At 43.1% G+C, this 27,135-nt stretch overlaps 5 protein-coding genes across 13 annotated transcripts in view; 3 read left to right on the top strand and 2 right to left on the bottom strand.

Annotated features, from left to right (window-relative positions):
- Nucleotides 1-713: 713 nt before the first annotated feature.
- Nucleotides 714-8,721, top strand: atxn7l3a (ataxin 7 like 3a). 5 transcript variants are annotated; one of them, XM_086056193.1, is made up of 14 exons: nt 714-979; nt 1,450-1,483; nt 2,283-2,391; nt 2,547-2,679; nt 3,569-3,740; nt 3,808-3,908; nt 4,003-4,025; nt 4,103-4,148; nt 4,274-4,311; nt 4,409-4,483; nt 4,650-4,693; nt 6,063-6,134; nt 6,638-6,786; nt 7,315-8,721. In XM_086056193.1, exons 3-14 carry the CDS (start codon nt 2,341-2,343, stop codon nt 7,536-7,538), a joined length of 1,128 nt encoding a protein of 375 aa, XP_085912319.1. In that variant the 5' UTR covers nt 714-979; nt 1,450-1,483; nt 2,283-2,340; the 3' UTR covers nt 7,539-8,721. The 5 variants fall into 5 exon arrangements, with proteins under 5 accessions (XP_085912319.1, XP_085912316.1, XP_085912318.1 ...); XM_086056190.1 differs by having other exon boundaries at nt 2,242-2,391; XM_086056194.1 differs by lacking the exon at nt 714-979 and adding an exon at nt 1,026-1,376.
- tmub2 (transmembrane and ubiquitin-like domain containing 2) lies at nt 8,722-12,511 on the bottom strand. The gene is made up of 3 exons (XM_086056195.1): nt 12,352-12,511; nt 11,225-11,760; nt 8,722-9,691 (listed from the first exon to the last, which is right to left on the bottom strand). Exons 2-3 carry the CDS (start codon nt 11,749-11,751, stop codon nt 9,307-9,309), a joined length of 912 nt encoding a protein of 303 aa, XP_085912321.1. The 5' UTR covers nt 11,752-11,760; nt 12,352-12,511; the 3' UTR covers nt 8,722-9,306.
- A 1,426-nt stretch (nt 12,512-13,937) lies between these two features.
- On the bottom strand, nt 13,938-17,865 carry asb16 (ankyrin repeat and SOCS box containing 16). Of its 2 annotated transcripts, none has more exons than XM_086056566.1 (6): nt 17,810-17,865; nt 16,480-16,830; nt 16,129-16,396; nt 15,001-15,409; nt 14,854-14,937; nt 13,938-14,330 (listed from the first exon to the last, which is right to left on the bottom strand). In XM_086056566.1, the coding sequence occupies exons 2-6, from the start codon at nt 16,820-16,822 to the stop codon at nt 14,040-14,042; spliced, it is 1,395 nt and encodes a 464-aa protein (XP_085912692.1). In that variant the 5' UTR covers nt 16,823-16,830; nt 17,810-17,865; the 3' UTR covers nt 13,938-14,039. The 2 variants fall into 2 exon arrangements, with proteins under 2 accessions (XP_085912692.1, XP_085912691.1); XM_086056565.1 differs by lacking the exon at nt 17,810-17,865 and adding an exon at nt 16,911-17,589.
- On the top strand, nt 16,821-22,603 carry hrob (homologous recombination factor with OB-fold). The gene is made up of 11 exons (XM_086056159.1): nt 16,821-16,843; nt 17,638-17,712; nt 17,818-17,902; nt 18,182-19,417; nt 19,511-19,594; nt 20,441-20,572; nt 20,664-20,772; nt 20,913-20,998; nt 21,078-21,200; nt 21,289-21,421; nt 22,396-22,603. Exons 1-11 carry the CDS (start codon nt 16,821-16,823, stop codon nt 22,446-22,448), a joined length of 2,139 nt encoding a protein of 712 aa, XP_085912285.1. The 3' UTR covers nt 22,449-22,603.
- Nucleotides 22,604-23,451: 848 nt separating this feature from the next.
- Nucleotides 23,452-27,135, top strand: part of asic2 (acid-sensing (proton-gated) ion channel 2) — a 132,887-nt gene continuing 129,203 nt past the window's right edge. Inside the window, exons 1-3 of one of the 4 annotated variants that reach the window (XM_086055528.1) lie at nt 23,458-23,688; nt 25,290-25,461; nt 26,201-26,826. In XM_086055528.1, coding sequence (XP_085911654.1) covers nt 26,257-26,826 — 570 coding nt within the window. In that variant the 5' untranslated portion in view covers nt 23,458-23,688; nt 25,290-25,461; nt 26,201-26,256. Of the gene's footprint in view, nt 23,689-25,289; nt 25,462-26,200; nt 26,827-27,135 lie in introns of all 4 variants that reach the window. The other 3 variants (XR_015090115.1, XM_086055527.1, XM_086055525.1) reach the window with 3 other exon arrangements.

The raw sequence follows: 27,135 nt of genomic DNA, 5'->3' as shown, positions 1-27,135 counted from the left end.
CCCCAGAAAAGGGTTTAATATGAGGATGAAACAAGGTTTTGGAGAAACGTTTTATTATTAAAATAATTATCTTTTAATGTCTTAATATCGTTTTTTCAAAGATATATATATATTTCTATATATGTATATATTTATATTTATATATATATATATATATATATACTGAGACAATCCTAACTATATATATATATATATATATATAGTTAGGATTGTCTCAGTTAACTAAAGTCATATTTCAGTTAATACATCAAAGATGTAGTTAATGATTAAAAAGCAATATTACGAGAACGTCATATTGATTAAAAAAAGTTGGAAAAATACGAGAATTTGAATCATAAAATAGGCACGTCTCGTAATATTACGACTATTCTAGACTGTACGAAATTTAAATGTGTATTTCTATTCAAACATGCAGTACATATTTGCATGCAGTCATAAAATCGATTTTTTAAATTTCTGACTGTTGACTGTGACACTCGGTATTGTTTTTAGTGTTTTATGGTGTTTACAGTTTGTTTACTCTGTGTGCAGCACTTTGTATTCAGCAATAGTTGTTAAGCGCTCTATAAATAAAGTTAAGTAGTTGATACGCAATGAAAGATCCTTGCAGCATGCGATAGTTGTATCACAACATCGAGCTTCCGTAGTTAGCGCCAACCATCCTTTTTTTCGTATGCACACGTAATAATAACGTTTCAAGACGTAGACGGAAGTGCCTTGTTATCCCGCGATGTGATTGGTCGAGCGCTGCTGCATGGCCGCTTTGCGACTGTCAAGCTGCACAAGACGGTCGTTTGTTTGTTTCGTCAACGTCTGCGACAAACAAACAATATCAACAAATAGAGACACACTTTTAACTTTTTTTTTTCTCGAGACACGACGGACATGGAGATCGAAAAAGATTCTTTGCGCTGACTGGCGCGGGTCATGCCGAGTCGCCTCACGCCGAGGGGGAACGGGCCGCTTCCGTGACTACGAGGTAAAAGGAAAGCAAAATCTCATGGTGATGATGATGATGATGGTGTTGATGATGATGCGCGCGCACCCTCATTGCTGGCTGTGGTACGCGAGTCACGGTTCGGCGGTTACTAGCCAGCTAGGTAGCAAATGCTCGAGTCAACAACATCATTAGCCACGTTTTGGTGATCCGTAAAATGTTCACTATATGCTGTTCCGTCGTAATCAAAAAACTCAATGACGTCCAAAAGACACATAAACAGCCGCACCTTCGGTGGCCTAATATTGTGATAGTGTAGCACAAAATTGTCAATTCGGGCTTCTCTTCTTAGGTGTTTTAATTTGTACTTTTTTGGGAGGGGGACTTGGCACTACATCCACAATAATAAACGTATATTGCAATGACTCCCACACCAAAAGTAAGCAGTTTTTTTATTGTTGGTAATTGTGGTGTTTTGTCTGTTTAGAACTGTATTTTCTTTTTCTCGACAGGATGAAGAGAGAAAATCAACTTAAAAACTCAAACGTGAGTAATTTTGGAGTTAATATGACTTTTTATGATTTACCTGGTGATTTGTGGTGACACGGTGAAAACGTGTATTTTTAGCTTTGAAATGACTGATTTGGAATTGTGACAGCTACATGTTCATTTTTGTCACCATAAATGTGTTTTTAGTTTGAAAGTGAGTTAAATGGCATTAGTATGACTGTTAAATGTGATCTGTTTGTTGATTTATGTTACCCAGTGTCGGGCATTAAGGGTGGCCTGATGGCCCAGGGCCAGTAAGGCACTTTGTCGGGCCACCACGTGTCTTTCAGAAATTTCATAAATAATATGATTAAATTAACACATTCTTGGTTTTTGTTTGATCCATGCAGAAGAACTAACTACACATGAGTACTATCTTCAAAAATGCTTAAACAAAACAATACAATTTTATTTATATAGCTCATTTCACAACAGCTACAGCTGTATCAAAGCACTTTACATACAACAACAAAATAGCCATAGTACAACAAGTGAAATCACTATAAAGACGCTAAATAAGAAATAATCACTGAAACTTACTTAAAGCGCAACCACTCTCAAAGGCTTAGTTGGATCTTGTTGCCAGAAATTTTTTTTTTAGCCTGGATGTGACAAATAGAGTCAATGTGAGAGCTACGTGTTTATGTTTGTCACCATATATTTGTTTTTTTTAGCTTTAAAGTGGGTCAAATGACATTAAAGTGACAGATAATATTATCAAATGTTAATTTTATTACTACAAATTCATTTTGTAGCCTAAACGTGAAAGGTTGTACCTGCTGCTAACATGCTGTAGGTACACAGCAGCAGTTTGTTACAACACCATCGAGGAGATTCAGCAGAGAGATTTTCAAATGAAAATGGAGGATATGGCCCTGTCAGGCCCAGACAACACCAGGCTGGAGGTACGGCAAGTATTGAAATATGAATATATATATATATATATATATATATATATATATATATATATATATATATATATATATATATATATATATATATATATTACATAAACATTCATTTATTCAGCATTGATGTTTAACATTCGTATGTGTGGTAGGCCTTGGTCCATGACATCTACTCTGAGCTGGTAGAGGACGCCTGCCTGGGCCTTTGCTTTGAGGTGCATCGCGCGGTCAAGCATGGCTACTTCTTCCTCGACGACACCGACCCGGAGAGTGCCAAGGAATTCGGTCGGTATCGTCATCGTCCAGTTGTTTTACATGTGTTTTTTCTCTTTTATATATATTTTTTAAATTTAGAATGAGTTCAGTGAACAGCCAAGGAAGGAATGTAAATGCTCAAAATCACCCAGCTGCAAGTGCTTCAATGTGTTGCTCTCCTCAATTTCCTCTTAGAAATTACCATTGCCGTGACGTAACTTGATTAACTAATAAGTTGGGGCACTTGTAAGTCAGGGTACGTATACCATTTTATAAAACACCCTCAATCGCCTCCATTAGCTCAATTGAATTCTGATTTCATTCCACAGTCAAGGTACGATGATGAATCAATCAATTGATCAATTATTGAATGAATTGATAATTATTTTTGACAATTGATTAATTGTTTGGTACCTTTTCTAATGTAAAATTGTTCAAATACTCAGAATTTCAGCTTTATAAGAGTGCATAACCGATTTCTGTAGTTCTCCATGAAAGTTTATCTTTGTGTTGATTAAAAATAAAGTGTACTTTTACTTTGAAAAACTTGACAACAAAATGAATAATGATCCACAATTTTGCCTATTTTCTGACATGTTACGGAGCATACCAGTAACTTGAACCATAAATAATTTGTTTGTGTAGTTTCTGCACTTACCAATTTGAAATATCATGTTTTTGAATAAAGGGATGGAAATGAAAACATGTTTTGTATATGATTCATCTGTCGATTAATTGTTTATTAAAATAATGGTTAGTTACAGCCCTAATTTACAGTCTCCACTTTTCTGTCGTGCTCTGTTGGCTTGGTGGTATCTGGTCACTCGGGTCTCGCAAGCATTCCGAGCACAGTCATCATTGTAACATTTGAGCAAACATAACTGGAGCACTTGGTTCTCCCCTTCTGTCATGTTTATAGAGATTGTGGACCAGCCAGGACTGGATATCTTCGGCCAGGTGTACAACCAGTGGAAGAACAAGGAGTGCGAGTGTCCCAATTGCAAGCGGCTGATAGCGGCGTCCCGCTTCGCGCCGCACCTAGAGAAGTGTCTGGGCATGGGACGCAACAGCAGCCGCATTGCCAGCCGCAGGTCGGCCCCACGCAAATTGAGCCTCCAAATATGAATTTTTATTGAATTCATTTAATATTTTTGACAGGCTGGCTAGCAACAACAACAACGTGAGCAAGTCGGAGAGCGACCAGGAAGATAATGACGACCTGAATGACAACGACTGGTCGTACGGCGCAGAGAAGAAATGTGAGCAATATGAAAATCCAACAGAACCGCCCAATGCTCTCATTTAGCAAGATTTGTCATTATAATTATGACTATTTTTATTTTCTGATTGCAGCCAAGAAGAGAAAATCAGATAAGGTTAGTTTACGTTTGTTTCTTCTTATTATAGACAGTGTTGTGTGCTGTCTTGTAACTCATGTTTTTCATCTGTGCAGAATCAAAATTCACCGCGACGATCCAAATCTCTAAAGCACAAAAATGGTGAGGGATGATTAACAAAAATTATAGTTATAGTTAGCAAAAATATTTGATTTAGTTTTATTTCCATACTGCAGTACATTCTTGATAAGAAGGAAGTATGTAGTAAGCCTTGGATTATGTTTTAGGTGATCTGGGCAGCAGCGTCACTTCAGAAGCTTTCAAGGTAAGCACTTCTTTCCCACTATCGCCATCCGTTTTACTCTTAACGTTTACAGGACTGTGTCAAAGACGACAGATGCTCTTTGTTTGCCTTCTTTCAGTACAATAACTACAACAACACCGGCATCAGTTACGAAACACTCGGCCCCGAAGAAGTCAGGTCGCTTCTGACCACGGTGAGAAAACCGTAGTTACTGTCTAGCTCCGCCCTCCACCGAGTGTCGCACTGTCCCCTGACAAAAGAATCGCTTGTTCGGGTGGGATATTCCACCGCAAAAAAAACGGTCAATAGAAATGATTCTTGGTGATGGATGGTTGCTAAGGTTGTGTGTGTTTGTGCAGCAATGTGGGGTGATCTCTGAGCACACCAAGAAGATGTGCACCAGGTATGTAGCACACATAACACGCACACTGCTGTGATGTGGTTATGTCTGTCTTACCCTATCAGTGTTCCCCTTTTCCACTTGAAACTGCTCTGAAGTGATAGTGAAAGTGCATGATGACTTTCACTTTCATCTTCATCTACTTAAAATGTTGGGACCCACTGAAGGTTGAACACAAGTTGGCAGTAGGGCCGGCGAGCCATCGACCTGCACGCACGCGCCCCCCTGGCAGGTGACCAGGCACCAGCCTCTTTCACGCAGAGACCCTGGAAAATGGCCGCTCGAAGACCCGCTTAGTAATCTGTGAAAAAAAATCAGCCCTCTTTGGCCGGGGCTTGTACCTAATTAGATTTTTAAGAAATCACCACACCTGTGAATAAACATTCAATCAGAGACAGTAGGTGTGGCTGGTGAGACGTAATTAGCCATGCATACATGGGCATACTAATGCAGCCTCGCGCAGCTTTGCTGAAATTATTGCCCAACATCCACCTCAGGAAGTTCAAAAAGAAATGCCCATTCCTCATTTGTCAACAACTGGGCATACGACTAACGTCGACTTGTTTACAGTCCTAATGTTAGCTTAGCATTGCTTCTGCAAAATTAGCATGTCTGGAACAAAAGATCTGATGCTTAGTTACCTTTGTCTTTTAGAAAGAACCCCGCAAAGCAGGATTTTGCTGTAACTGTCCGCGCACAGCGACACAGCATCCCTCACTCGGATAATGAAGCTCAGTCTTTTATGCCGCAGACTCTGTAAAACTTTTACCAAAAACGCCTTCATGTAACAGAAAAAACGCAGATAATATACTGTAGTATCCGCTTAGATAACCGGTGGTCAATAAACAAGGTCTTCATTGTGAAAATAAACGATGAATGTCGTCTGTAAACCAAATAGAGGAAAAATAAAAACACCCAGCTAGTGTTTTGCTCATGCCTTCATCTCGCAAACACATGCCGGCAGTCTCTGGATGTGATTAGTTGAATGAGTCGGCGGTGGAGCGATTGCACCCGGAGACTGCCGGGAACATACTCTGTCTACTACATGGCAAGGAGAATGAGCTTGCATTTGGAGGCTAAAGGCAAATAGTTGCGCCGATAGCAAGTTGACAACTTTAGAAATATCAATGTTGTCAATGAGTCGACTCCCAAAAAATGTGAAATTGCTCACCCCCTACTGGGATCCAATTGCCCGCTTTGCTGGGTTCTGTATAGAAGACAGTTGACCAACACCTTTGCTGACTGAGTCGCCACTTTTCCATAATCTCTGTGTGAAAGGGAGCAAATTATGGTGAAAGGGTTTCCCTCCATCGAGGCTCGCGTGTCAAGTCGGTCAGGGATGTGTAACGCCACCTTGTGTCCCGCCCACCAGGTCTCAGCGGTGTCCCCAGCACACGGACGAGCAGAGGAGGAGCGTCAGGGTGTTCCTCCTGGGGCCGTCCGCGTGAGTGTGCCCCTCCCCCTTCCCGATCCCATCCTTAACCCCCCCACCCCGTCTCTTACATGTGTACTTAATTCATGTAGGAACGCTTCTGTCAAGTATTTTTTACAGCTTTAAGGCCAGTTTGATTCGTGCGTGACCACCGGAGGCGTTCCGTCGTGTGTGCATATTAGTGTGAGCGACAGAGTGCATGTGTGTATGAGTGTGATCAAGTGTGACGTGAAAGAGTTTGTGCTATAGTTTTGTGCAATCATTGCCCTTGCAAGGCAAGGAGCCACATTTGCTAACTCAAAATGGATGCCTCAATGTTAACAACCATGTTATTCCTCTGAACCGGTCAGCAATGAAAGGCAAGAAAACGCCACAGAAGTTGTGATTAATTCATGAAAGTACATGATAATCATAATAGCATATTGTACCGAGTTTCATTTCCAAAGAGCAGAATTGCTGGTTTGTGGTGAGTCCATACAGGAAGTGACCTGTTGTGCGCTTCCCGTGGTCACCAGGTCATCCCTTCCTGATGTCGACGCCACGGCGGAGGGCGACGCTTTTGAGCTCCAAGGCGATGGCGGCGGGGCTCCGAATCTTATCAGCCGACTGCAGTGGGAAGACTCGCCGGAGATTTCGCCCACAGACTCCGCCTCATCCAGAGCCAGTAAAGAATGAATTGCTTCTCAGGCATTTTTAGATTATTATAATTTTTATTATTTCTTATTGTTGTGTTGGTTTTAATTTTTATTTGACTTATAGCGGAAGTCAAGTCAGAACATTTCTTAACATGGATAAAAATGAGTAGTATTTTCATTTTATTTGTTTTAGTATCATTGTTATTGTCATTTAAACATAAATATTATGAATTAATTTTTATCTTTATTATGATAGTTGAGGATATGTCGTTCAGAGATTGGGTGGATGGATATTCATTTATTTGTACAATGCATTAATTTTTTTATTTAGTATATATGGTACTGTACATTTTTCAAAGGTATTTAACTTTCTGTCCACCATTTTTGTAGTTTTTATGTGCAGGACTCTTCAAGTATGCTTAGCCTTTTCTTTTCATTCACCAATGTACTAGGAAGTGACTTTCTTCTGGCTGGTTAAAATGTCCTCACGTCTATATATAGAATCTCTTATTGCTTTGGAATTAATTATTCCACATTCCTTCCATCTCTTCTCACAGGCACCAACCATTCGGACCCTCGCAGGCCCAAGAAGAAGAAGCGAACCTCGCTGGTTTTGAACAGCACAGCAGGAGGAGGCTGTGGCGGCGAAGGAACGAGCGGAAGTCTAACAAGCGGCAGCAATGGCGGCGTCTCGCAGAGTAACGTTAGCTTACCCGCCAAGAAGAAGCGCCCCAAACTTCCTGCTCCTTCTATTTCCAGTATCTATGATGACTTGAACTAGCACCAGAGGACATTTCCCCGCCCCCACGTCTCTTCGCCAACTGGACAGAAAGTGTCGGGATGATGTGTTCAGGTGCACCAACAATCACACATACGCGCACGCGCACACACACGTTCCTCTGCTCTCTACTGCTGTCTGTATTCCAGGTGACTCGTGTATACCATGTTTTCTCAAACATTGGTCTCTCTAATTCTGTCCCTCCACTAAACACCATAGCCCAAAAGACCATAAATGCCTCCCTCCAATTCTACCGTACCACAAAAGACAAATCCAAAAAACAGACGCCTCCCTCCAACTATGTACCCCGAAAGACAGACGCCATCCTCTAATAGACATCATACCACAAATACAGATGCCTCACTAATAGGCGCCATACCCCAAGATCACCCCACAAAGACAAATGTCCAAATGTCTCCCTCCACCCGTTGCCATATCACAAAAGAACAGATTGATGCCTCCCTCCAATAGACCCTATACCCCAAAAGGCAGAAGCCTCACTCCAAACAACTGCAAAAAACTCAGCTTTCCTCCATTAGATGCCCCTTCAGTAGGTGGCTTACCTCAAAAGACAAATAAATAAAATAGCGCCTCCCTCCCTCTTTTGCTATATCCCAAAAGATGTGTTGCAAAAGAGATCTCTCTCGAATAGACAGCGTACTCCAGGACAAATCCAAAAAGACAAACGTCTTCCTTAAACAGATGCCACACCACAAAACAAATTGACACCTCCCTCCAATCAATGCCTTACCCTAAAAGACTAAGTAAGGCCTTCCTCCAATAGATGACGTGATTGCGCCACAATATTCGCTGGCCTCTGTTTGTGGAAATCTGCTACTTTTGTATACTTGTGACTTATATTTTCAGTTTTCTCAAGATCATTACAACCTATTTCTTTGATGTAAAGGATGCAAATGGTCACTTGTGACATGGTATCGTAGATGGCGTGGTTAACACACACACACACACACGCACACACATCGCTTGTATTTGCACATTTAACTCTAATGGTGGTTATGGACAAGGTAAGCTCACATATTTGAAAGATAATTGTGTATATTTTTATAGTCCTGTGACGTTTTGTAAGGTGTTTTTTGTGATGTGAGCTCTTAACATAAAAAAAAAAAGATTTTACGAGCGCTGTTCTAAATTACTGATGTTTGTAAATAAACAAAAAGAGTGGGAAGGGTTTTTTCAATGCTTTTAATTGGAGACGTTAGACTCCAAAACTTTCTTTCTCGTAAGTGCCAGATTCATTTGTTTCATTCATTCGTTCATTTTATTTACACTAATACACAATATTGGACACAAAAGACTCCAGGCCTGGTCTACTTGCACAATACAGTATCTCGGCCTTTAAATTAATTTCTACACATCACAGAAAAAAAATTCAACTTGAATAATTGATGGGGAAATGCAGCCTCAGACAACAGAAAGCAGAAATGAAAGCTTAATTACAAACTTAAGCCTGTTTTTTTTTTTTTTTGTCTTCTTTTCTTTCTTCTTTCCCCATTTAACCTCCACCAAGGAAATTTGTCTTTGTTGTTAGCGTGTTAACACTAGGATTAGCCAAAAAGTGTCTGACTGAGTCCCAGTGACATTTATGGCAGAAACGGGCGCAGGTGGATAGAAAAAACGCATCAAATGCAGGTGGGTGGACATCTGCTAGCCTTTTTTTTTTCTTTGGTTTTCAGCATGTGGATGATCCAAATATGGGAGTTTCAGGGACTTGGCGGAGATTGCGCTAGTGTTACAAGCTCTTGAGTTTTCTTCAGCGGCTGTGCATGCCGAAGATGAGGAAGCTGAAGAAGATGGTGACGCCCACCAGTGAGATGGTGGCGGGCGCGGTGAAGAACTGGCGGTAGTTGATGCGGAAGTACCAGACCACAGCCAGGATCACCACGAACACGGGCACCACCAGGCTGCCCGTGCTGATAGCCATGCCCGCCGCCCGCAGGCCCCCGGATACGGCCGCCGCCTGGGGGGAACCCGCCGCCCCCGCCTCGGCGGTGCCATCATGAGGAGCCTGCGAGACGTGGCAGTGGATGACGCTGTTGTGAGTCACGTTCAGGGACAGCAGGGTCCTCTTGGAGTCCTGAAGGAGTTGGCCTTGGTAGATCAGCTTGATCTGATGCTCGCGCCCAGAGAAGTACTTACTGACGAGGGAGAAAGTCACAAGGTAAATAACATATTTCCTCAACATATATAAAATTAGACACATAGCATTTAAGTCTTGCCCTGCCTATTTAGCATTTGCTACTCACAAATTGGCCTTTTGGGGGGGGGGGGTATTCTTTCCGATTTGCTTTTTTGTGCTCTTTCTGAAACACCATAAGATGGCGCTAAAGCTCTTTCTAATATAAAAGCTGTGCCAAGCAACAAGGTGGAAGTAAATGGTGCCAGCCCAAAGCCCTGGCTAATGTAAAAGTAGTGCTATGATGTTATCTTGTGGCACCTATAGGCAATTAGAGAGTAAACCTTATTTTGGCGGGTTCAATTACTCAGATTTGTTAAAGTTGTGGTGGGGTTTGGTGCCTTTCATGGGGGATTACTGTATACAATAACATCATGTTAATCTCATGTTGAGAAAAATTACCCTCCAATTTAAAGTGTTGCATTTAGTGACAGAATGCTTGTCGGTCCAAATGTCGTTTGATCTAAATCAAGTGTTGCCTTCATATACTATCTGAAACCAAAGCTTTTCTCACACAAATGAGCGATTGAGCCAAATACGCTTGGATGTTATAATCAAAATCAGGTGTTGCCTTCTGGAATATTCTGAAGCACTGCTGTGTCCACCTAATGAAATCAAGTGTTGCCTTCTGGGACAATCTGAAATCGTTGCCTCCCTCACACAAATAAGACATTGTTCTAAATGTTTTTGAAACGATCCATCCAATTTAGTCAGGGTGTTGCCATCTGGAACAGTCTGGCAAAATAAATCCTGTACTTAATCATTGTAAATCTATTTCACAGTTTAAGTGACAAAACATCTGCTTTGCGTGGGATATTAAACATTTGAGTTACAAAATGCACACTATTTATGATAATATACTGCAAAACCTGTGTTTTTCATGGTAAAATCAAGTGTTTTTGTGACAAAATATTTAATCCGATGTGGCAAAATCTATAAAAATATAGCGGTCTTGCAAAATATTTTCTTTTAAAAATATTAGTTTATTACTATTTAAATTATCACTGTCATGTTCTGCCTTTTAATCCTTCACAAACACAAGCGACAACTGACATCTTCCCAAACTCCCTTTCAAAGATCTTCGAGCCACGAGTAAAGCAATTGGTAAAACGATGCGGGGACTATGCAGTGTAATGGGCGGAAAGGAATGTTATCTTCAAGTCTGATGGTTTCCTTCTGCATCAAAGCATTATAGTGATCCATTGTTGGCAAAACAGGCTTACTCAAATGTATCTAACCTGATTTTCGCGCATTACTGTCTAAAAACACTGAACCTTTCAGTCTTGAGGTGACATAATACATTTTTGCAAGCTATTCCCCACACTTTAAATTGGTTAATATTGAGGAATATTGTCAACACTTTAAATTGGTTAATATTGAGGAAAACTAACAGCTGACGTGGGGATGGATCAATATCAATTTGTGAAAAAGTATGACACTGACCAGATTTGGACATATGACAGCGACGTTTTGTGCCAAAAACGTGTGCCCTAACCTTTTGAGTTGGTCCACAGTGTGGTGAGGCTTGACGACAGCCACTTCCTCTGTGTCGTTTAAAAACTTGAGTCGCACACAAAAGGATGGCACGGCAGACATGTCCTTTTTATAGCCATCCTCTCTCTCCTCGTCTTCGCCGTAGTCCTCGTCTTCCTCCTCATCCGAAGCATGAATCCTTCCTCCGGGGGCCACTTTGCTCTGAATGTCCAGCAGCAGGTCAGTGTCCTCAGCTGGAGCTCCCTCGTCCGCCTCGCCGTCGTCCGGCTTGTTCTCCGGCGAGGGAAGAGCAGCGCCGGTCTGCTCGGGGGCGTCGACCTGAACGTCGCCGCCCGCGTCCCCGCCGACGCCGATGAGTGAAGCGTGGGCACCCGCCGTCAGGATGGTGCCCAGGATGTGGTCGCCGCGCTCTGCCACGTGTGTGGACAGCCAGGCCAGGACCAGCGCCAGGGCCACCAGCAGGGCGCCACCCGCCGCTGTGGCCTCACCGCCCATCCCATCCAGCATGGTCAGTGCACACACTGCCATCCTCTTGTCCTGCACAAAGTACACACTTTTTAAAACCCTAATTTATCATTGTCATCTTCATGGCAAAATCTTTTGTTTCGTGACAAAACGTGTTGTCGGTCAATACAGTGTTTTAGGACAAAAAATGTTTTCGAGGTATCAACTAGCATTTTTGTAACAAACTACTATCTTCAATGCCATAATCTAGTCTTTCTGTTAAACTGTGTATGGCGTTAAAACAGAAGCTAAATAACAGGAAAGGTCAAACCCGGAAGTAGAGTGTCACAAATCGGCTGATTAGCTGACGTCACAATCCGGTTACTTAACATTGCACGGGTGCAAAGCATACAAAACAGGTTATCCTAATTTAAAAAACAACAACAACATATCTCGCGTGTTTTAACGCGGATTGGTGAGCCAGTAAATGAGCAACGTTGTGACTCCGAGTGTTACCTTGTTGTTAAAAACAACGAGCAATGTTAGCCACGCAAGCTAACGCAAGCTGAAGAAAAAGGAAGCATTCTTGGCTCAGTTTTCGCAACTCATTTTCCGCGTTTAATGGCCGTAACAACCCGCGCGACGTCGTTTTAATTCACCGTGGACGACAGGGTTATTTCTTACCGGCCAGGCGTGGAATCAGAGCATGTTTGACGACGAAGTTTCTCGATGCTAGTAGCTAGCAAGCTGCTACTTCTTCAAAACAGGACACACACTGAGGCGGAAGAGAGGAGGGACGTCAGCATCCTGACGCCGTGCTCGTGTTCTCCCACAATCTTATTTAATATTTCAGTGTTTATTTATTTTACCTTGATTTAATCCGTTCGAGCCCTCCAAAAATACCGTACATTTTTGTACAAAAGAAAAATTACACTGTATTCTGTAAAACCTCAAAAGAATGCAAAGAAATTAAGTCTTTTTATAAAGCGTAATTACTGTTGTTTTTGTGTAGTTGGTGTGTGCCTTTAAGAGGCGTGGCCGAGTAAGTGACGTCAGGGTCTGTTTGGCCGGATAGACTGCCTAAACTGGGTGTGTGAGTCTGGCGCGAGACTTCTGGCCCACGGCAGCTCCTTGCGAGTGTTTTCCACGTGTAGCCTATTTGTGCGTTGACTGTTTGTCCTGTTCAACAAACAACTGCATCGATGACAATGACTCTCCTTGCCTCCATGCAAGGTTGATTTGCCAAATACAGTAATGTTGCACCATTTATCCTGTTAAAATTTGAAATGTGAAAACATTTATTACACCATTGACATTGAATACTTGTTAAAATCTTGTCAAACCATCTTATCACTAGTGATGGACAGATGGAACCTTATGGAACCTTCAAGCGTGTCCATCCAATTGGTTGCCTTGCAACTGTAGAAGAAATAAGGAAAAACATTTTGTGTGGAGGACGTCATAACAATTTACTAAAAATCATTATCTCCATGAGCCACCAATATGACCACTGACCCAAGTTTATGGGCCTCTATCGCTCTGTAAATCATAAATCAACACCAAAATAATCGTACCAGCAAGGTTTCACACATCATCGATGGGTGACGTAATTTGCCCGTAACCAATCACGGCTCGATACACGTTTTCCAAATTACTTTTTGAATTTCTCTACACACATCTCAAAGCCTTCGGACAATATGTCCCATCACTAGTTAAATCTTTAAAAAAAAGGATCACCCCAAAAAACAATTCATTTTCATAAATAGTGACTTTAATCTCGTAAGACCATCTTGAAAAATGCACCTATCAAAAATGTTTTTATATTTGTAAAGTTATAACAAAATGTTTGTAAATGTTTGTCTTGAGAATATACAATTTTTTTTTCTTAAAAATTGTTTGATTTTATTCTTTTATCTAGCAACAATATGACTTTGTTTCTTGAACAGACTATTTTTCTAAAATTACTATTTAAATCTAAAAAGTGCTTCAAATATTTATTTTTTATTTATTTATTTATTAGTATTTATTATTTAATACAAGAAAAATACAACTATTTTTGGAACATCACCATTTTACTCTCTAAAATATCTATTATTTTTCTCAAATATACGGCATTTTGTTTTTATGATGAATTTATCACTAAATAAAAATATACACATTTTTTATTGAAAAAATACTTTAAAAAAATAAATAATAGTTTTTCTGTGGAAAATATACAACTTCCTTGAAACATTTGAAAAACTAAATAAAGAACAGTCTTCTTTATCCAGTTGAAAGTCGTATAGTTTTTATTTGCATTAGACATGCAAAAGCATCTATTCAACAACAAGAGTGCCATTAAAGCAAAAAGCGAATCAAAGCAAAATCCAAATTCAACGTAGCGTGCCGTCATTCTGCAGCAGGAGGTAATCCCTGACCGAGTTGGGGACATCCAGTCGACTCACTTGCGAGTGGCATAGCGCCCCCAAATGTCCACGCAAAGCGGAGCGACAGAGATGCTGCAGCGAGCGAGGATGACCGCTCTGTTGGCGCACTAGTTTGAAGAAATCCGGGTGTCCCTGTGTGAGAGGGCAATCGTCCATCCAGTCACATGGTGGGACATTCGGGTAGGAGTTAAGAATCACCTCCAACGTGTCGGGAGAGAGGACACACTGCCTCAACATCTGCGCACAGAAAAGTAAACACTATCTTAACATTAACAAACTCATCAAGCTAGCCAAGAGCGAAATCCAAAAAACTGAATTGAAAACATGTATGTTTGGGTTTTCGTTAAATAAATTATCGTTGACTTCACGAGAACATGTGCATTTCATTGAAGACTAAATTGTATTTGATGTTTAAAAACATGTTCATATTCCTGAAAGGGAAAATCACCATTGAATTAAAAAAATTACACTTGTCTTAATCTGTCTTTGAAGTTTACTCAAATGTTTCTGAAGTAAAAATGTAAACAGTGTTTGGATTGTTGGACAAAGAAATTATCTTTTGGAAAAAAAAAAAAGCCATGTTATTCACAAAAAATGTAAGCTTTGGTAAAGACTAAATTTACACAAAAACACGTTAGGTTCGTAAAAAACTCAAAATTGTCTTTGATGTTTATAATAAAGTATGTTCGGTTCATATATCATTGATTACAAAATGTTATTATATTGTCTCTGAATGGTCTAGACAGGCACTTTTCCAAACCTTTGGTGGGACGGGTTTGGCTCCGTGGTTCAGGAGAGTCCGTACCACTGCTTCAGGTTGCTGATCCAAGTAGTCCTCAAGCGCCTTAAAGAATAATCAGTATTTTACTTCCTTGTCTTGATGTTTTGCTTTTTTTTGTTGTCATACCTGCAGTACACATTCCAAGGGGGTGTACCCCATGCAGTTGCTGACATCCGCCTGCGCTCCGTATCGCAGCAGCAGCTCCACGATGGCCGGGCAGCAGTTGGCGCAAGCGTTGTGCAGCGGCGTGTGTCGCTTCTTTCCTGCTGTGCGCGGGTCGGCGCCCGCATCAAGCAGCCCGCTCACCACGCCCAGGTAGCGGCTCGCCTCCGACGGCTTATCGGCCCTGGCGCAGGCGGCGTTCAGGGCCGTCTCGCCCTCAAGGTTGGTGGCCAGCACGTCGGCGCCTCGGGAGAGCAGCAGCTCCACGTGGCCCTCCAGGCCCCGCAAGGCGGCCACATGCAACGGGGTGAGCCTGGACTCGGCAGTCCTCACGTTCACGTCGGCGCCGCCGTCCAGAAGCAGCTCGGCGCACCTGCAGGTGGATTTTCATGTCAAGGTAAAACCTCTTTTGCACAGAGATACAACGGTACCTAGCTTGAAAAACATCTAAGACAAATTGAGTATTGAATGAACCTAGCACACATGTTTTTTGTCAAGACCAAACCTAACATTTCTGTTAACATTAAAGACAATTTAGTGTCGTCAATAACCTAAAGTTATATTTTTGTAAACCTCAGACATTTTGGAGTCTTTGACGAACCAAATTAGTGTTTTTTTAAAAATGAAATACAATTTAAAATCTTTGATATACATGGTTTTGTAATCATCAACGATTTGACTGACTTATGTAATGTCAATTAAATCATTTAGAGTCCTCAACAAACCAAACGTGTTTCTCTAAACCTCAAAGGCAATTTAGTCTTCAATGACCCAAGCGTTCCTTTTTTTTGTAAACTAAGTAACTAAGTCTTGAAAGAACAATGCATTTTTGGTCAAGATTCAATTAAGCGAACGCATACATTTGGAAACGTCCAAGGCAAGTTGGTGTTTTTGAGGAACATAAATTGCGTGTTTTTGTAAACATCTAAGGAAATATAGTTTTGAATTAACCAAATTTTCATTGCTGTAAAGGTCATAGGTTATTAATCTTTAACTAGCCTAGTTCATTCTTGTAAACCTCAGACAATTTAGTGTCTTAGACGAATCTAAAATTCCTCAAAGGCAAAGCAAATAATTGTGTCCCAAGCTCACTGTAATGAGAGCGGCGATGTGCACAGGTGAAGAGGAGCGTTTCCGTCAGCTGACAGCAGTTGCGCTTCTGCTCCATGGGCGAGCAGCAGTTTGACGCAGGCGGTGTGTCCTCCCGCGCAGGCGTCGTGGAGAGCCGTGCTGCCTCCCGGGTCTGCGTTCACCTCGGCTCCGCGGAACAAGAGCTCCTCCACGCACGCCGCGTGCCCATGGCCGGACGCTAGGCGCAAGGCGGACGTCTGCTTCACCTTGGAACTCATGGTCCACATGCCTGATGGAAGAACAGAAAGTACTTAGTACACTGAAACTGAGTATAAGTTAGGACAGTTGGAACAGAAATGTCATTCATCCCACCCATCTCCGGGGCCCATGACATCTCCTCATGCACCGTCTCCATCAGGGCGTTGACCATGGCGGGGTCCTTGAGGACGGCGTACACCCCCTTTATGTCTCCGAACATGAAGGTATTGTGGACAGCGGCGTCCCGGCAGCGGACCAGAGGAGGGGCGGCTCGCACCTCCTGGAGGCGCTGTGGCCCGGGCAGAGGCCTGCTGCGGGGGGGCCTCGACAGTGGGACCCGGGTCAGGGCTCGCCTCTGGGCCAAGGCCCTCCGCGCTTCTTCCCAGTCCTGTAACTCCTGCTCTAGTCTCAGGGAGCGCAGCGATGTAGATGTGAAGGGAAACGTGTCCTTGGACATGACGCTTCCTGGAGAACACAAGTAAAAGGTTACATAAGGTATGTTCCGTTTTTTTTTTTTTGTCCGAGCAGGTCCAGAAAATGCTTACCAAAAGGTTTGACTAACCCTCAACTGGAGCCACGGTTATTAAAAGCACATTTGTTCCCCTTTTTCACGCTCAATCGTGCAGTGACACTTCTTCCGCGGCGTATAGGGTTGCAAAATGCAAACCCATAACCAGTTATTAATAGATACCAGGCTATGTGTAAACTGATACCTGTACATTTCCAAAATACTCAATAGGTGGCAGTGTTTGTTGACAGTGATGGCATGGAACCAACAAATGTCAATGAATTGAATTGTTATTAATTCAATAGCTTTTAAACTATTACTGTTGTTTTGTTTACCCGATTTCTCTATAAAGCCAAAGGAAGACAAAGCCTGCAGTAGACGGGAGGGGAACTATCACTCTAAACTTCCGCACTCTGACTGAATCATCTTGCCCCATTTGATGGGGTTGAGTTCCCAGTAGTCATTTTCGCCATGATTAAACAATATGTTATTTATCCTTATAGACAAAGTATGACTATCAATAAGGCCCGTTTCTGAGATACAACTTCAAAACAAATTTTTTCTTGTGCCTAGTTTTGCCGACTTTTTTTTTAAACAGGAGACGGGCGGGGACATATCTCAAAACACTTCCGCGTTCTTTGTCAAAACACCGGCAACGTCATCATGTTTGAACGTGAGTCGCGGGCTGATTTCTCCAAATTCTCCAACTACTGCAACACCAGCAACCCGTCAGCTAATTTGCATTAGCTGTATTAGAACGTTAGAAAAAATCTGACGTGTCGTCAGAGGATAATCTTGTTACATGTTATTTCTCGTCGCGACATCTCGTGCTTGCAATGGTAAGTGAGGTCCTTCGGGGCTAAACGTTAGCTTGCACGCTAACGTGGTAACTATGTCGTCGTTTTTCGCTTTAAATCGTCAACATCTTGTATTTACCTGCAAAGTGAGCTTCAGAAAGGTGTCTTTCGACTGTTCCAGAGCTGCCAACTGAGTGGGCTGTTCAACATTGGCGAGGACTTTGACGACGAGGTAACGAAAACATTGGGGGGGGGGGAATGAAGTGACGTCACCAAAAGTACCACCATCATAATCACGTCTGATTTCCTTAACAGACAGACACGCACACATATTTTACAGCTATACAACTGTCAGGTTCACACTGACAGTTTTATTGAATATGACAAAACATTTTTGCACTTTACCTCTTGAACTCATTTACTGTCAACCCTCCTAGTTAAAATGCATGTTTATTACGTCAGACTTCACAACTGGGTGTTGTTGACCCCCCTCATACTGTTTGTGCCTCAGGACCTGCTTGGGACAAACTGGGCTGTCGGATCCACCGCGCAGTCCCACGCCGTGGGTCCTGCTCGTGTGGCCTGCAAAGATTCCGGCACCAACCTCCTCCAGAGATCAGCTTTCCTGCGTCCCACTTCAACCTCGGAAACAGCTACACCGACTTTACGGAAGCTGTCCTCTGGCACTCGGGCTTGCCCCCTTCGGCCGGAATTCCCTGAGCCCCACCTGGGGGCGCAGCTGAGGCCCGCCGTCACTTTGCCACCGTGTCCGCCCTCTGCCACCCTTGTTGCCCCCAGAGATTCCGACACCAACCTCCTCCAGGCAAATGGGGAGTCGTCATGTCTTGCCTTAAATAAGGTTACTCCGGTTTTGCGGAACCTTATCTCCGGTGCTCATTCCCTAAGGACTAATCCGCCCCCCACGCCGGACCTCCCTCAACCCCATGTGGGGGCACAGCATAGGCCTGCCGCCACTGTGCCATCCCGCCCTCTGGGTCAGCAAACAGCTGCTCCGACTTTGCGGAAGCTTACCTCCGGCGCTCGAGCTTGCCCCCTTCTGTCCCCCGAATGGGACTTGGGGAGGGCCAACACGCAGCCGAGTCCCCACCCCACCACTGTTCGGGCGTTATGCCTCCCAGGTGACATCCCAGCGGGCCCGAGAGGCTCCTGCACTAACCACGTTCAGCCATGCGGAGAGCGATCAGCTCACTCCCTTCCACCTACTTCGTGTGATGTCACGGAGCATCAATTGGGGGTCCAGCAGAGGCCCACCACTAATGCCGCCGCCCAGGATGATTTTGACGACTGGGACTTGGACCTTGCAGACTTGGAGGAGTGTGAGCGTTTAGCGGGACCCTTTGCTCCAGTCAAAACGCCGCGCCTCCCTGCAGGTGGAGGGACCATGAGAGTGCCAACCTCGACAGCCCCCCAACTGGTGACCACCTCCTCGTCGGCGCCCAACCTTCTTTCCAGGACTCTCGGCAAGCCTCAGCAGGCGCCTTGGAGCACCCCGGCACCCGCGCGTCCACCCCGGGGCCTCTTTGAGACTGTTTCGCCTGCGCCTGCAATGTCACCCTCCCCCTCTGTCCCCTTTAGTCCACACCCCCTCTGTACTCCACTGTTGACCAACCACCTGGTGCAGCTGGTGTCTGCATCCAACAAGGTGTCCCGAAAGAGGCCTCGCTCAGAGCCTCGGCCACCTAGAACGCGGCGCTTCCCGGGCCCGGCGGGGCTCCTCCCACAGCAGGTCGGTCTCGAACATTGTCGCCGTCCATCGTCAATTTGTTTTCCTGTCAAAATGATGCCATTTATTGGATTTGTTCCTTTTTTTTTCTTCCAGCCACACAGTCACAGTCTGGATGAAATTGTGGTGTCTGTTCCCCAGACTCCCGCCCACGGTGTGGCGGCTCGTCTTCCAAACCAAGTAAAGCTACACAGTATACTGTATACTTGATAGTAGGGCTAATAAATCTGTGGGTTTTTGTGATCACTTCTACAACATTCCTCGAAAATCACAATGTCCCTTCACTGGTAAGCTATTGGTAGAACAGGCCCGCATGCGATTCATGTGGTCCCTGAGGGCTACCTGGTGCACATTGGTGCACATCTGCCTCACTGTTTTGCGGTTCTGGATTCAAATCTCCATTACAGTTTCCTCCTACATTCCAAAGACATTCATGTTAGCTTTAGTGAAGACTCAAAATTGTCCACACTATATGTGTGAATGTGACTGCGAATGGTTGTCTATACAACGGGTATCAAGCCAAAGGTCCTGCATTGCAAAGTATTACAGTTGCTTGAGACTGCATTTTCATCCAACCAGCTTAATGTACATTTTTAATTTTGCCTCTTAGAAGATTACAGTTTGTTTTTCAGTTGAGTATTATAGGTTATAGGTCACAGTGAAGGTGGGAAAGGTTTAGAAATTATTTATCTTGGTTTTATTTATTTTTATTTTCCATCACAAAAGCATTTGAACAGGGGTGTGTAGACTTTTTGGGTTTATAGTCTGGCCCATGGTGGAGAAAACTCATAATTTGGGTTTGAAATGTTTTTGTTTTTTTCTGACACTAGTCCTCGAACCTTTCTGACACCCTTTCGTATATTGACTGGCGCCTTGTTTTGCCCTGCCGTTGCTCGTGACCATTCCAAGGTGCAGCCCTTTTCGGTTACCCAACATCAGCTGGGCCAGGCTCCAGGTCACCCGCCACCCTAATGTGGACAAGCTCTATAGATAATGGATGGATTGTGTCACAATACTTTTGTCCAGGTTTCCAGCTCCCAGGCTGAGGAAGAGGAGTTTGGCAGCTCCTGGGCAGCGATGAAGTCCGAGATGGGTCTGGACGAGCGGAACCCGGCATGCTTCCTGCACTCCTTCAGCGTGGTCATGGTGCTCCGCAAGGTCTCTTGCTTCGCTGCCTTACTTTTGTTCACAAGATGTATGTGAAAAAGTGTCATTATTTTTGTTGGGGCTTGTTTTGTTATCTTGGCAGGCGGCTTTGAAGCAGCTGAACAAAAACAAAGTGCCAAACATGGCCGTGATGCTCAAGAGTATTAACCACACGCACACTGACGCTAAGGCTGTGTTCAGGGATCCTACAGGCACGTATGCACTCACGCATGCACGCCACACACCACAGACAGGTTTTCTTGACTTGGGAGACAACCACAAATACAAACACACACACACGTTAACTCCTAATCCCGTACAGTGGTTGACGTGTCAATCTTGTTGACTAAAGGTGAGATCCAGGGCACAGTGCATCGGCGCCTCCTGGAGGAGCGCTTGGGGGAGCTGAAAGTCGGCGCCGTGCTGCTGCTCAAACAAGTGAGGAAACACCATTTTTATTCAAAAATGTGTCACCAGAGTCTTTTTATTTTAAAGCTAATGTGGCGTTTGCTTCTAGGTGGGTGTGTTCTCCCCCTCCCATCGCAACCACTACCTCAACGTGACGCCCAACAACCTCCTCAGGATTTATTCGCCAGACGGAGTCTGCCACACGTCAGGGCAGCTCCCACCGTTGGTTCTGGTGGGCGACGTGCACCGAAATCTACATCGGCAAGCTGTCTGCCCTTCTAAGTTTTTTTTTTTTTTCTTTTTTTCTTCCTTTCACGTAGGAACCGACACCGCTGTCACCCGCCGTCAAGCCTGTGTCCTGCATGCAGCTGGTGTTTGACGATAACGGCGATGGTAACGATGACAGGGCAAAATGCAAAGATGGAAGCATGCAGGCTTCAGGCTGGGACGCTGGTGGGTTCACTAAACTGTGAATGATGCCAAACACGTGTGTTATAGTTGAGGCGCAACCATTTTAATAGTATTTCTATTTTAGTTCAAATGTAACCATTTTTATATTTGTCTGCATTGATTAATTCATTTTACAAATGCAGTATTAATTTAGACTAGTGGACATTGAATATACTGTAAAGAAACTTTTAAACTTGACTTCTCTTTTAAATTGTACACTTGCGGGTTATAGGGCCACTTGTTGCCATGGCATGTGCAGTAGTCTGAAAATGTTTTCATCTGGTTTTGAGGATTCAAAAAATCCTTTTGTTGTGGCTAGTTATCGATTTAATACCATGTAATTCTAGTTGTACAGTATTTCATGTCGTATTTTTTAACATTAACGTTCTTATTGTGTGTTTGAAAATGTACACTTAGGGGTGTCATTGGCATGCGCAGTCAGGAAACTGGTATTTGTGTATTTTTTAAATTTTTTGCAGAATTAATATTTTATCAATCAATCAATCAAAACACTTTATTTGTCCCCGAGGGGCAATTTAGAAGGCGTAACAAGCAGCATTGTAGGACAACACAACATCATAAAAAACATGCATCAATTACAATAATTAAATGAAAAAATATATATCCATCTATTGCCAAGTAAAAAGTGCTTGATGCTTTATGAGCCTGCTCTGGGGACATTTTTTCATTTATGATTTTTTTTCTCTTTCACGCTGACTGTCAACGCTGGCATTGTTCACAATTTTCCATGTGGCTTTTTTGCATGAAAGGCCTGGATTTTTTTTTTTTTTTGCCTTCAGAGGGAGAATGAAGTTTAGAGATTGCCTGTGTAAAAGTATGTACCGTATTTCGCCTACGCTGGGTTCTGTGTAAAAGTCCAAGGTCGAACTCCTTTTTTGTCCTTTTTGCAGGATCTTCACGTGGAAAGGGCTCAGAATACTTCACCAAATGAGCATTGCTTGTCTTTTTCGTTGCAGATGATCTGGATGAGCTCTTGGTGGCGCTCCCTGAGGACACGTACAGTCTTTGACATGAAATGATGCATCACCACTGACGCTAATATTGTCATGAATGTTAAAAACATGCAAAAATGTGCTTTTTTTTGTCGTTGTTGAAAGACATCCCAAGTGGCTCTCTCTGTTGATATTGGTAAAGGAAATACATTGCAACATTTTGTCACATTGATTGATTGATTGATTGATTGACTGAACTATGCACAAGATGAACCTTTTTGCCAGTAGGGTCAACATTTTGTAAAATGCGTTCAAGGCCCTACCACTGTAATTAAAGAGAACACATGATCATCATAATCAGTTATATGGGTTGGTAGATACTGCAGGTTGGTAGGAAGGTCTAGGTCAGGGGTTCCCATTACTGGACTATGCGTCCCTGGCTGATTCCATTCAGTGCAAGTCATCAGAGTATTGTAATTACAAAACATTTTTTTGTTGTATTGTGCTATATAGGTTGATGCAGTCATGCAAGGTACACTAGCATATACGGTACATATAAAAATAATTCTCAATACATTTATAAATGTGTTTTGCATTTTTAGTAGGTGGTAGATCATTTTGACATTGTCATAAGTAGCTCTCACGGTGAAAAGTGTGGGCACCCTTGGTCTAGGTAGTTAGGTGGGTTGTAGTTAAAGGGTAGTAGTTAGTCACACACGATAGATTGAGGGGTAGGTAGATATACAGTTTGGTAAACTTGTTCAGTAGTCACGAGGATAGATGAATGGCTAAGTTTGCAGGGTGATTAATAATAGTTGGTTGGTATCTTATAGATGGGTCACTCCTGGGAATGGTTTTAACTTGTTGAAAAAATGCACGTATAATCTTGTAATCATTTGCTTTTAAACTTGCACAGCATATATATATATATATATATATATATATATATATATATATATATGTTTGTTTGTTTATTTAGAGAGTGTTTGGTGTAAACGATTTAACGCACTCCCGTTTTCCTGCATATTTAATGATCTGAGTGGTGATTGGTTGTTGAGGATGTTGGGGAGGGGTCAAAAATGATGCCATGCAAGTGCGTCATGTCTGCTTAATTAGTTAATCAGTCTTGCCAATCGGAAGTGGGGAAAGTCATGCCCAAATGGCTTAATTACAAACAAAAACTTAGTTAAGTAGATCAAGCGTGGAGTGGAAACCTTTCCGTCAAAAGTGGAGTTTACTCGGAGGGCAACTACAGCAAAAGAAGATGTTTTAGAATGAGGTTGGAACCAGGCCTGCCAAATTCCCCCCGCCGAAAAAGTAGGTGAACCGTGAACACATACTCGCCTTGTTAACTGGAATAAAAGTAAAACTTTTCTCTTTTATACGCCTTAATAATCCTCATTATCTTCTCTTTTGTTCCACAAGTGATTAATATTTTATGTTTGCCGCCTTTTCCTCAGTGACATATTTTCAAATTTAGTTTTAAATCGTCACACATTTGATATACATTGTCCAGCAACATGGCGTCGTAATGAATAACCGAGGTTCCGTGTCCACCAGACCTTGTTAAAGACAACATTTAAATATTTTAGGGCGTCCAACGATAATTTTAAATTCCGGATTTACCTTTGTAAACCATTAAAACATGCGCAGATACCTGGACGTGGTCTTTGGACTTTTGGACTCTACGTAATTAAAAACGGACTGAATGGGTTTGAAAATGCTATAAAATTCTCTTTTTGACTTGGTTCATTTTAAGCTAGCACGTCTAGTTTCTTATGACTTCAATGTGCGCCATTTTTTTAAAAACTTGAGCCAATTTTATTTTACTTTGTTTTTTGTTGAAATGGTTAGGTTATAGTAAAGTGTATGAGCTTCATTTGCAACCTTTGAAACATTTTATTCTTTTTTTTTTTAATATACATTATCAGTTCTTGCTTTTGGCAAGCACAGCGCTGTCTGTAAATGTCGTTATCCCGTTCTGAGTATTCTTTTATTTTGGGTAATATAGGTGCATATTTTTTGAACATTTTTTTTATTTCAGAGGTTAGTTTTTGTGTGTGGTTTTAAAATTATTTTTAAAATTCATTTTTTTCAATCACGGTCTAACTTGTGAGCGTAACCAAACTCAGAAAACAGGTGAGCCGTGATTGGTCGTTATCTGAGGCGTGACCATGTCATTTTCAGTCAACAGCAAGTGGCAAAATGGCTGTCGATAAGATGGATAAAACGGTTGGATTTTGTTGCCTAATAGATATTCGACAAAAACAGTATCAATCAGAATACAATGTTTGCACTACTGGGGGTATACAGAACAAATTATTGTAAAGAAAATGTTTGAATTGAATTCCCCCTAATTGGCCTTATGTGACCCAGCTGTGTGAGGATAATGAGATTTTTAAAAAATCTTCCACCCACCCCACCCTTTATTTTTTTTACTTATTATTTTTTTTGCATTCGCTGGCCCTCCTGCCCTCATCCTCCTTATGAAGCCTCACAACAAGGATGCTTGCTTCGTGTAGTGTGCCAGTTATGGCGTGCTACCTCTGACCTCGCTTCTTTCGCTCCCACCCCCCCAAGTTTCTTTTTTGGTCCCACTCCCTCCTTCCCAACATCACGCCTCACTTCTGCTTCACTTCTCATGACACCACCGTCACCAAATACACTTCCCCAGCCCCCTCCATATCCACTCCTCCTCAACAAACCGCTACCATCCGTCCATCCATCCGTCCGTCAGTCTACATCTTGGCCATCTTCCCGCTTCCTGTCCGTTCGCCTGTGTCTACCCGAGGTGATGGGATGTGCAAGTGTGAGAGAGGGGAGGGAGTGAACCAGGCCCCCCCACCCCCTTCCCCTCTACTCTCTCTCTCTCTCTCTCTCTCTCTCTCTCTCTCTCTCTCTTTCTCCGCCGTTGTCAGACTCCGCCACAGATGAGCAGGAAAGAGGCGGGCGAGCGGATGTAGCCGGACGGAGGACGCCAGGAGTAGTTTAGATGGGCGCGCGCGACTAAACAGTGGCTTTGATCATCAACGGCTCACCCATCCTCTCACACTCACGCCGGATGTCTCCTCGCTAGGCTGAAAACGAAAGGTGCTGGCTGTCAGTTGAGCGCATGGGAGAATCCGGCACGCTTGGACATACGTGTTGTGTGTGTGATATTGCATGCCAGTGTGGCTGTGTGACTCCTGCCACTATGGAATTTGGGTAGTGTGTGTAAGTGTGCGCGTACAGGACGGGATAGGAAGAGGATGTTTGGTTTCAGTTTAAAAATATTAGCTAATTAAGTATTCTTTGATTTTTATTTTTGTATTAGAGGTTTTATTTGTCATTGAATTTCTAAATTTAGTTTTACATTTCATATTTTGCTTTAGTTTTTAAACATAGTTTTACATTTATTATTTAGTTTGCGTTGTCATTTTTGGTGTTCATTTGATAGTTGTATATTTATTAAATACTTACCATTTTAAAAAAATGTGTCACTTCTTCCAATTGCATTTCGATTTAATCATGTATTTAAATATATTTTGTTTACAATTTTTATTGTATTTGATTGCAAGAATATAATTTTATATAAAATTCAATAATTTTATTTGGTTTGAGTTTAAATTAGAGTAAAATTTCAATTATATTTAGATTTGCTTTGTCTATTTTCCAATTGCACATTTTAAACATATTTATTTACTTTCAATGCATTAACATTTTTAACCAATGGTATTTATTTAGCACTTCATGTTTGAAGAAAAAAAGAAAGAAAAAACTTTCTGAAGGCGATTCCTTGTACAATCTGCTGTATATTCTAACCGTGACCTCATGTGTGTTTTGGGCGCAGGTGCGGGAGCGTCGGGGAAGAGCAGTCTTCCCGAGGCGACGGACCCCCCGCGGACGATGGACCTGAAGGAGAGCTGCGGCAGCCGGGAGAGCTCCAGCCTGCGTCCCGGCTCATGGCGGGCCTTCGCGTTCGGCAGCACCCTGCACGGACTGCGCTTCGTCTTTCCCTACCCGGGCGGCGGGGGAACAACGCGGCGCCTCCTGTGGGCGGCGGCGCTGTTGACTTGCACGGCCCTGCTGGCCCTGGAGAGCGCTGAACGTCTGGCCTACTTCCTGTCCTTCCCGCACGTGACCAGCGTGGATGCGGTGGTGTCAGGCAGCCTGGTCTTCCCCGCAGTGACCGTCTGCAACCTCAACACCTACCGCTTTGGACGGCTGACGCGCAATGACCTCTACCACGCCGGTGAGCTGCTAGCGCTGCTGGACGTGCACCTGAACATCTCGCAGCCACACCTGGCAGAGCCCGACGTGCTGGACTTCCTGCGGGAGCGCGCCAACTTCACGGCATATAAACCCAAGGCTTTCAGCATGCGCGAGTTTGTGGAGCGCGTCGGACACGACCTGCAGGAGATGATGCTCTACTGCCGCTACCAAGGCCAGGAGTGCAGCCACCGAGACTTCCAGACGGTGAGTGCGCGCCTCTTCGAGGAAAATGTCAGCCAGGTTCACAGATTAGTCGCCTCATTGTATCCTCCTTAGACTGAAAGCGGATCTTTTCCTCCCACGCTTTCGCCTCTCGGGCTTTGTCCTCGTACCCTCTTTATGTTCCCTCGCCGTCCTCCTCTGCTTTCAGGGTTCATTTGTCTCATCTTGCACATTCCGCCACACAACTTCTGATCTTTTCAAGGCCTTCATGTCGTACCAAAGTCAACACCCACTTGTTGCCTCCTCCGATCGTTAACTATCGCTTCGTCTGAAATCCTTTGTTTTGAGAGT

The sequence above is a fragment of the Filicampus tigris genome, chromosome 16 (genome assembly GCF_054856515.1).
Source record: "Filicampus tigris isolate MCC_2025a chromosome 16, RoL_Ftig_1.0, whole genome shotgun sequence".
NCBI lineage: Eukaryota > Metazoa > Chordata > Actinopteri > Syngnathiformes > Syngnathidae > Filicampus > Filicampus tigris.
This window is presented reverse-complemented; position numbering and strand designations above follow the sequence as displayed.

Excerpts from the sequence above, each read along its gene's own strand:
- asb16 (XM_086056566.1), bottom strand. The coding sequence starts at position 16,822 with ATGTCCAAGGACACGTTTCCCTTCACATCTACATCGCTGCGCTCCCTG. Across the intron at positions 14,938-15,000 it reads CCTTGGAATGTGTACTGCAG|GCGCTTGAGGACTACTTGGA; the intron begins GTATGACAACAA and ends TTATTCTTTAAG. Across the intron at positions 14,331-14,853 it reads CCAAACCCGTCCCACCAAAG|ATGTTGAGGCAGTGTGTCCT; the intron begins GTTTGGAAAAGT and ends TTCTGTGCGCAG.
- hrob (XM_086056159.1), top strand. The coding sequence starts at position 16,821 with ATGACGCTTCCTGGAGAACACAA. Across the intron at positions 16,844-17,637 it reads ACGCTTCCTGGAGAACACAA|AAAAAATCTGACGTGTCGTC; the intron begins GTAAAAGGTTAC and ends TTAGAACGTTAG. Across the intron at positions 19,418-19,510 it reads CGGGGCTCCTCCCACAGCAG|CCACACAGTCACAGTCTGGA; the intron begins GTCGGTCTCGAA and ends TTTTTCTTCCAG.
- atxn7l3a (XM_086056190.1), top strand. The coding sequence starts at position 1,451 with ATGAAGAGAGAAAATCAACTTAAAAACTCAAAC. Across the intron at positions 2,392-2,546 it reads CAGACAACACCAGGCTGGAG|GCCTTGGTCCATGACATCTA; the intron begins GTACGGCAAGTA and ends TATGTGTGGTAG. Across the intron at positions 4,026-4,102 it reads AGAAGAGAAAATCAGATAAG|AATCAAAATTCACCGCGACG; the intron begins GTTAGTTTACGT and ends TCATCTGTGCAG.
- tmub2 (XM_086056195.1), bottom strand. The coding sequence starts at position 11,751 with ATGGCAGTGTGTGCACTGACCATGCTGGATGGGATGGGCGGTGAGGCC. Across the intron at positions 9,692-11,224 it reads ACTGTGGACCAACTCAAAAG|TAAGTACTTCTCTGGGCGCG; the intron begins GTTAGGGCACAC and ends CTCCCTCGTCAG.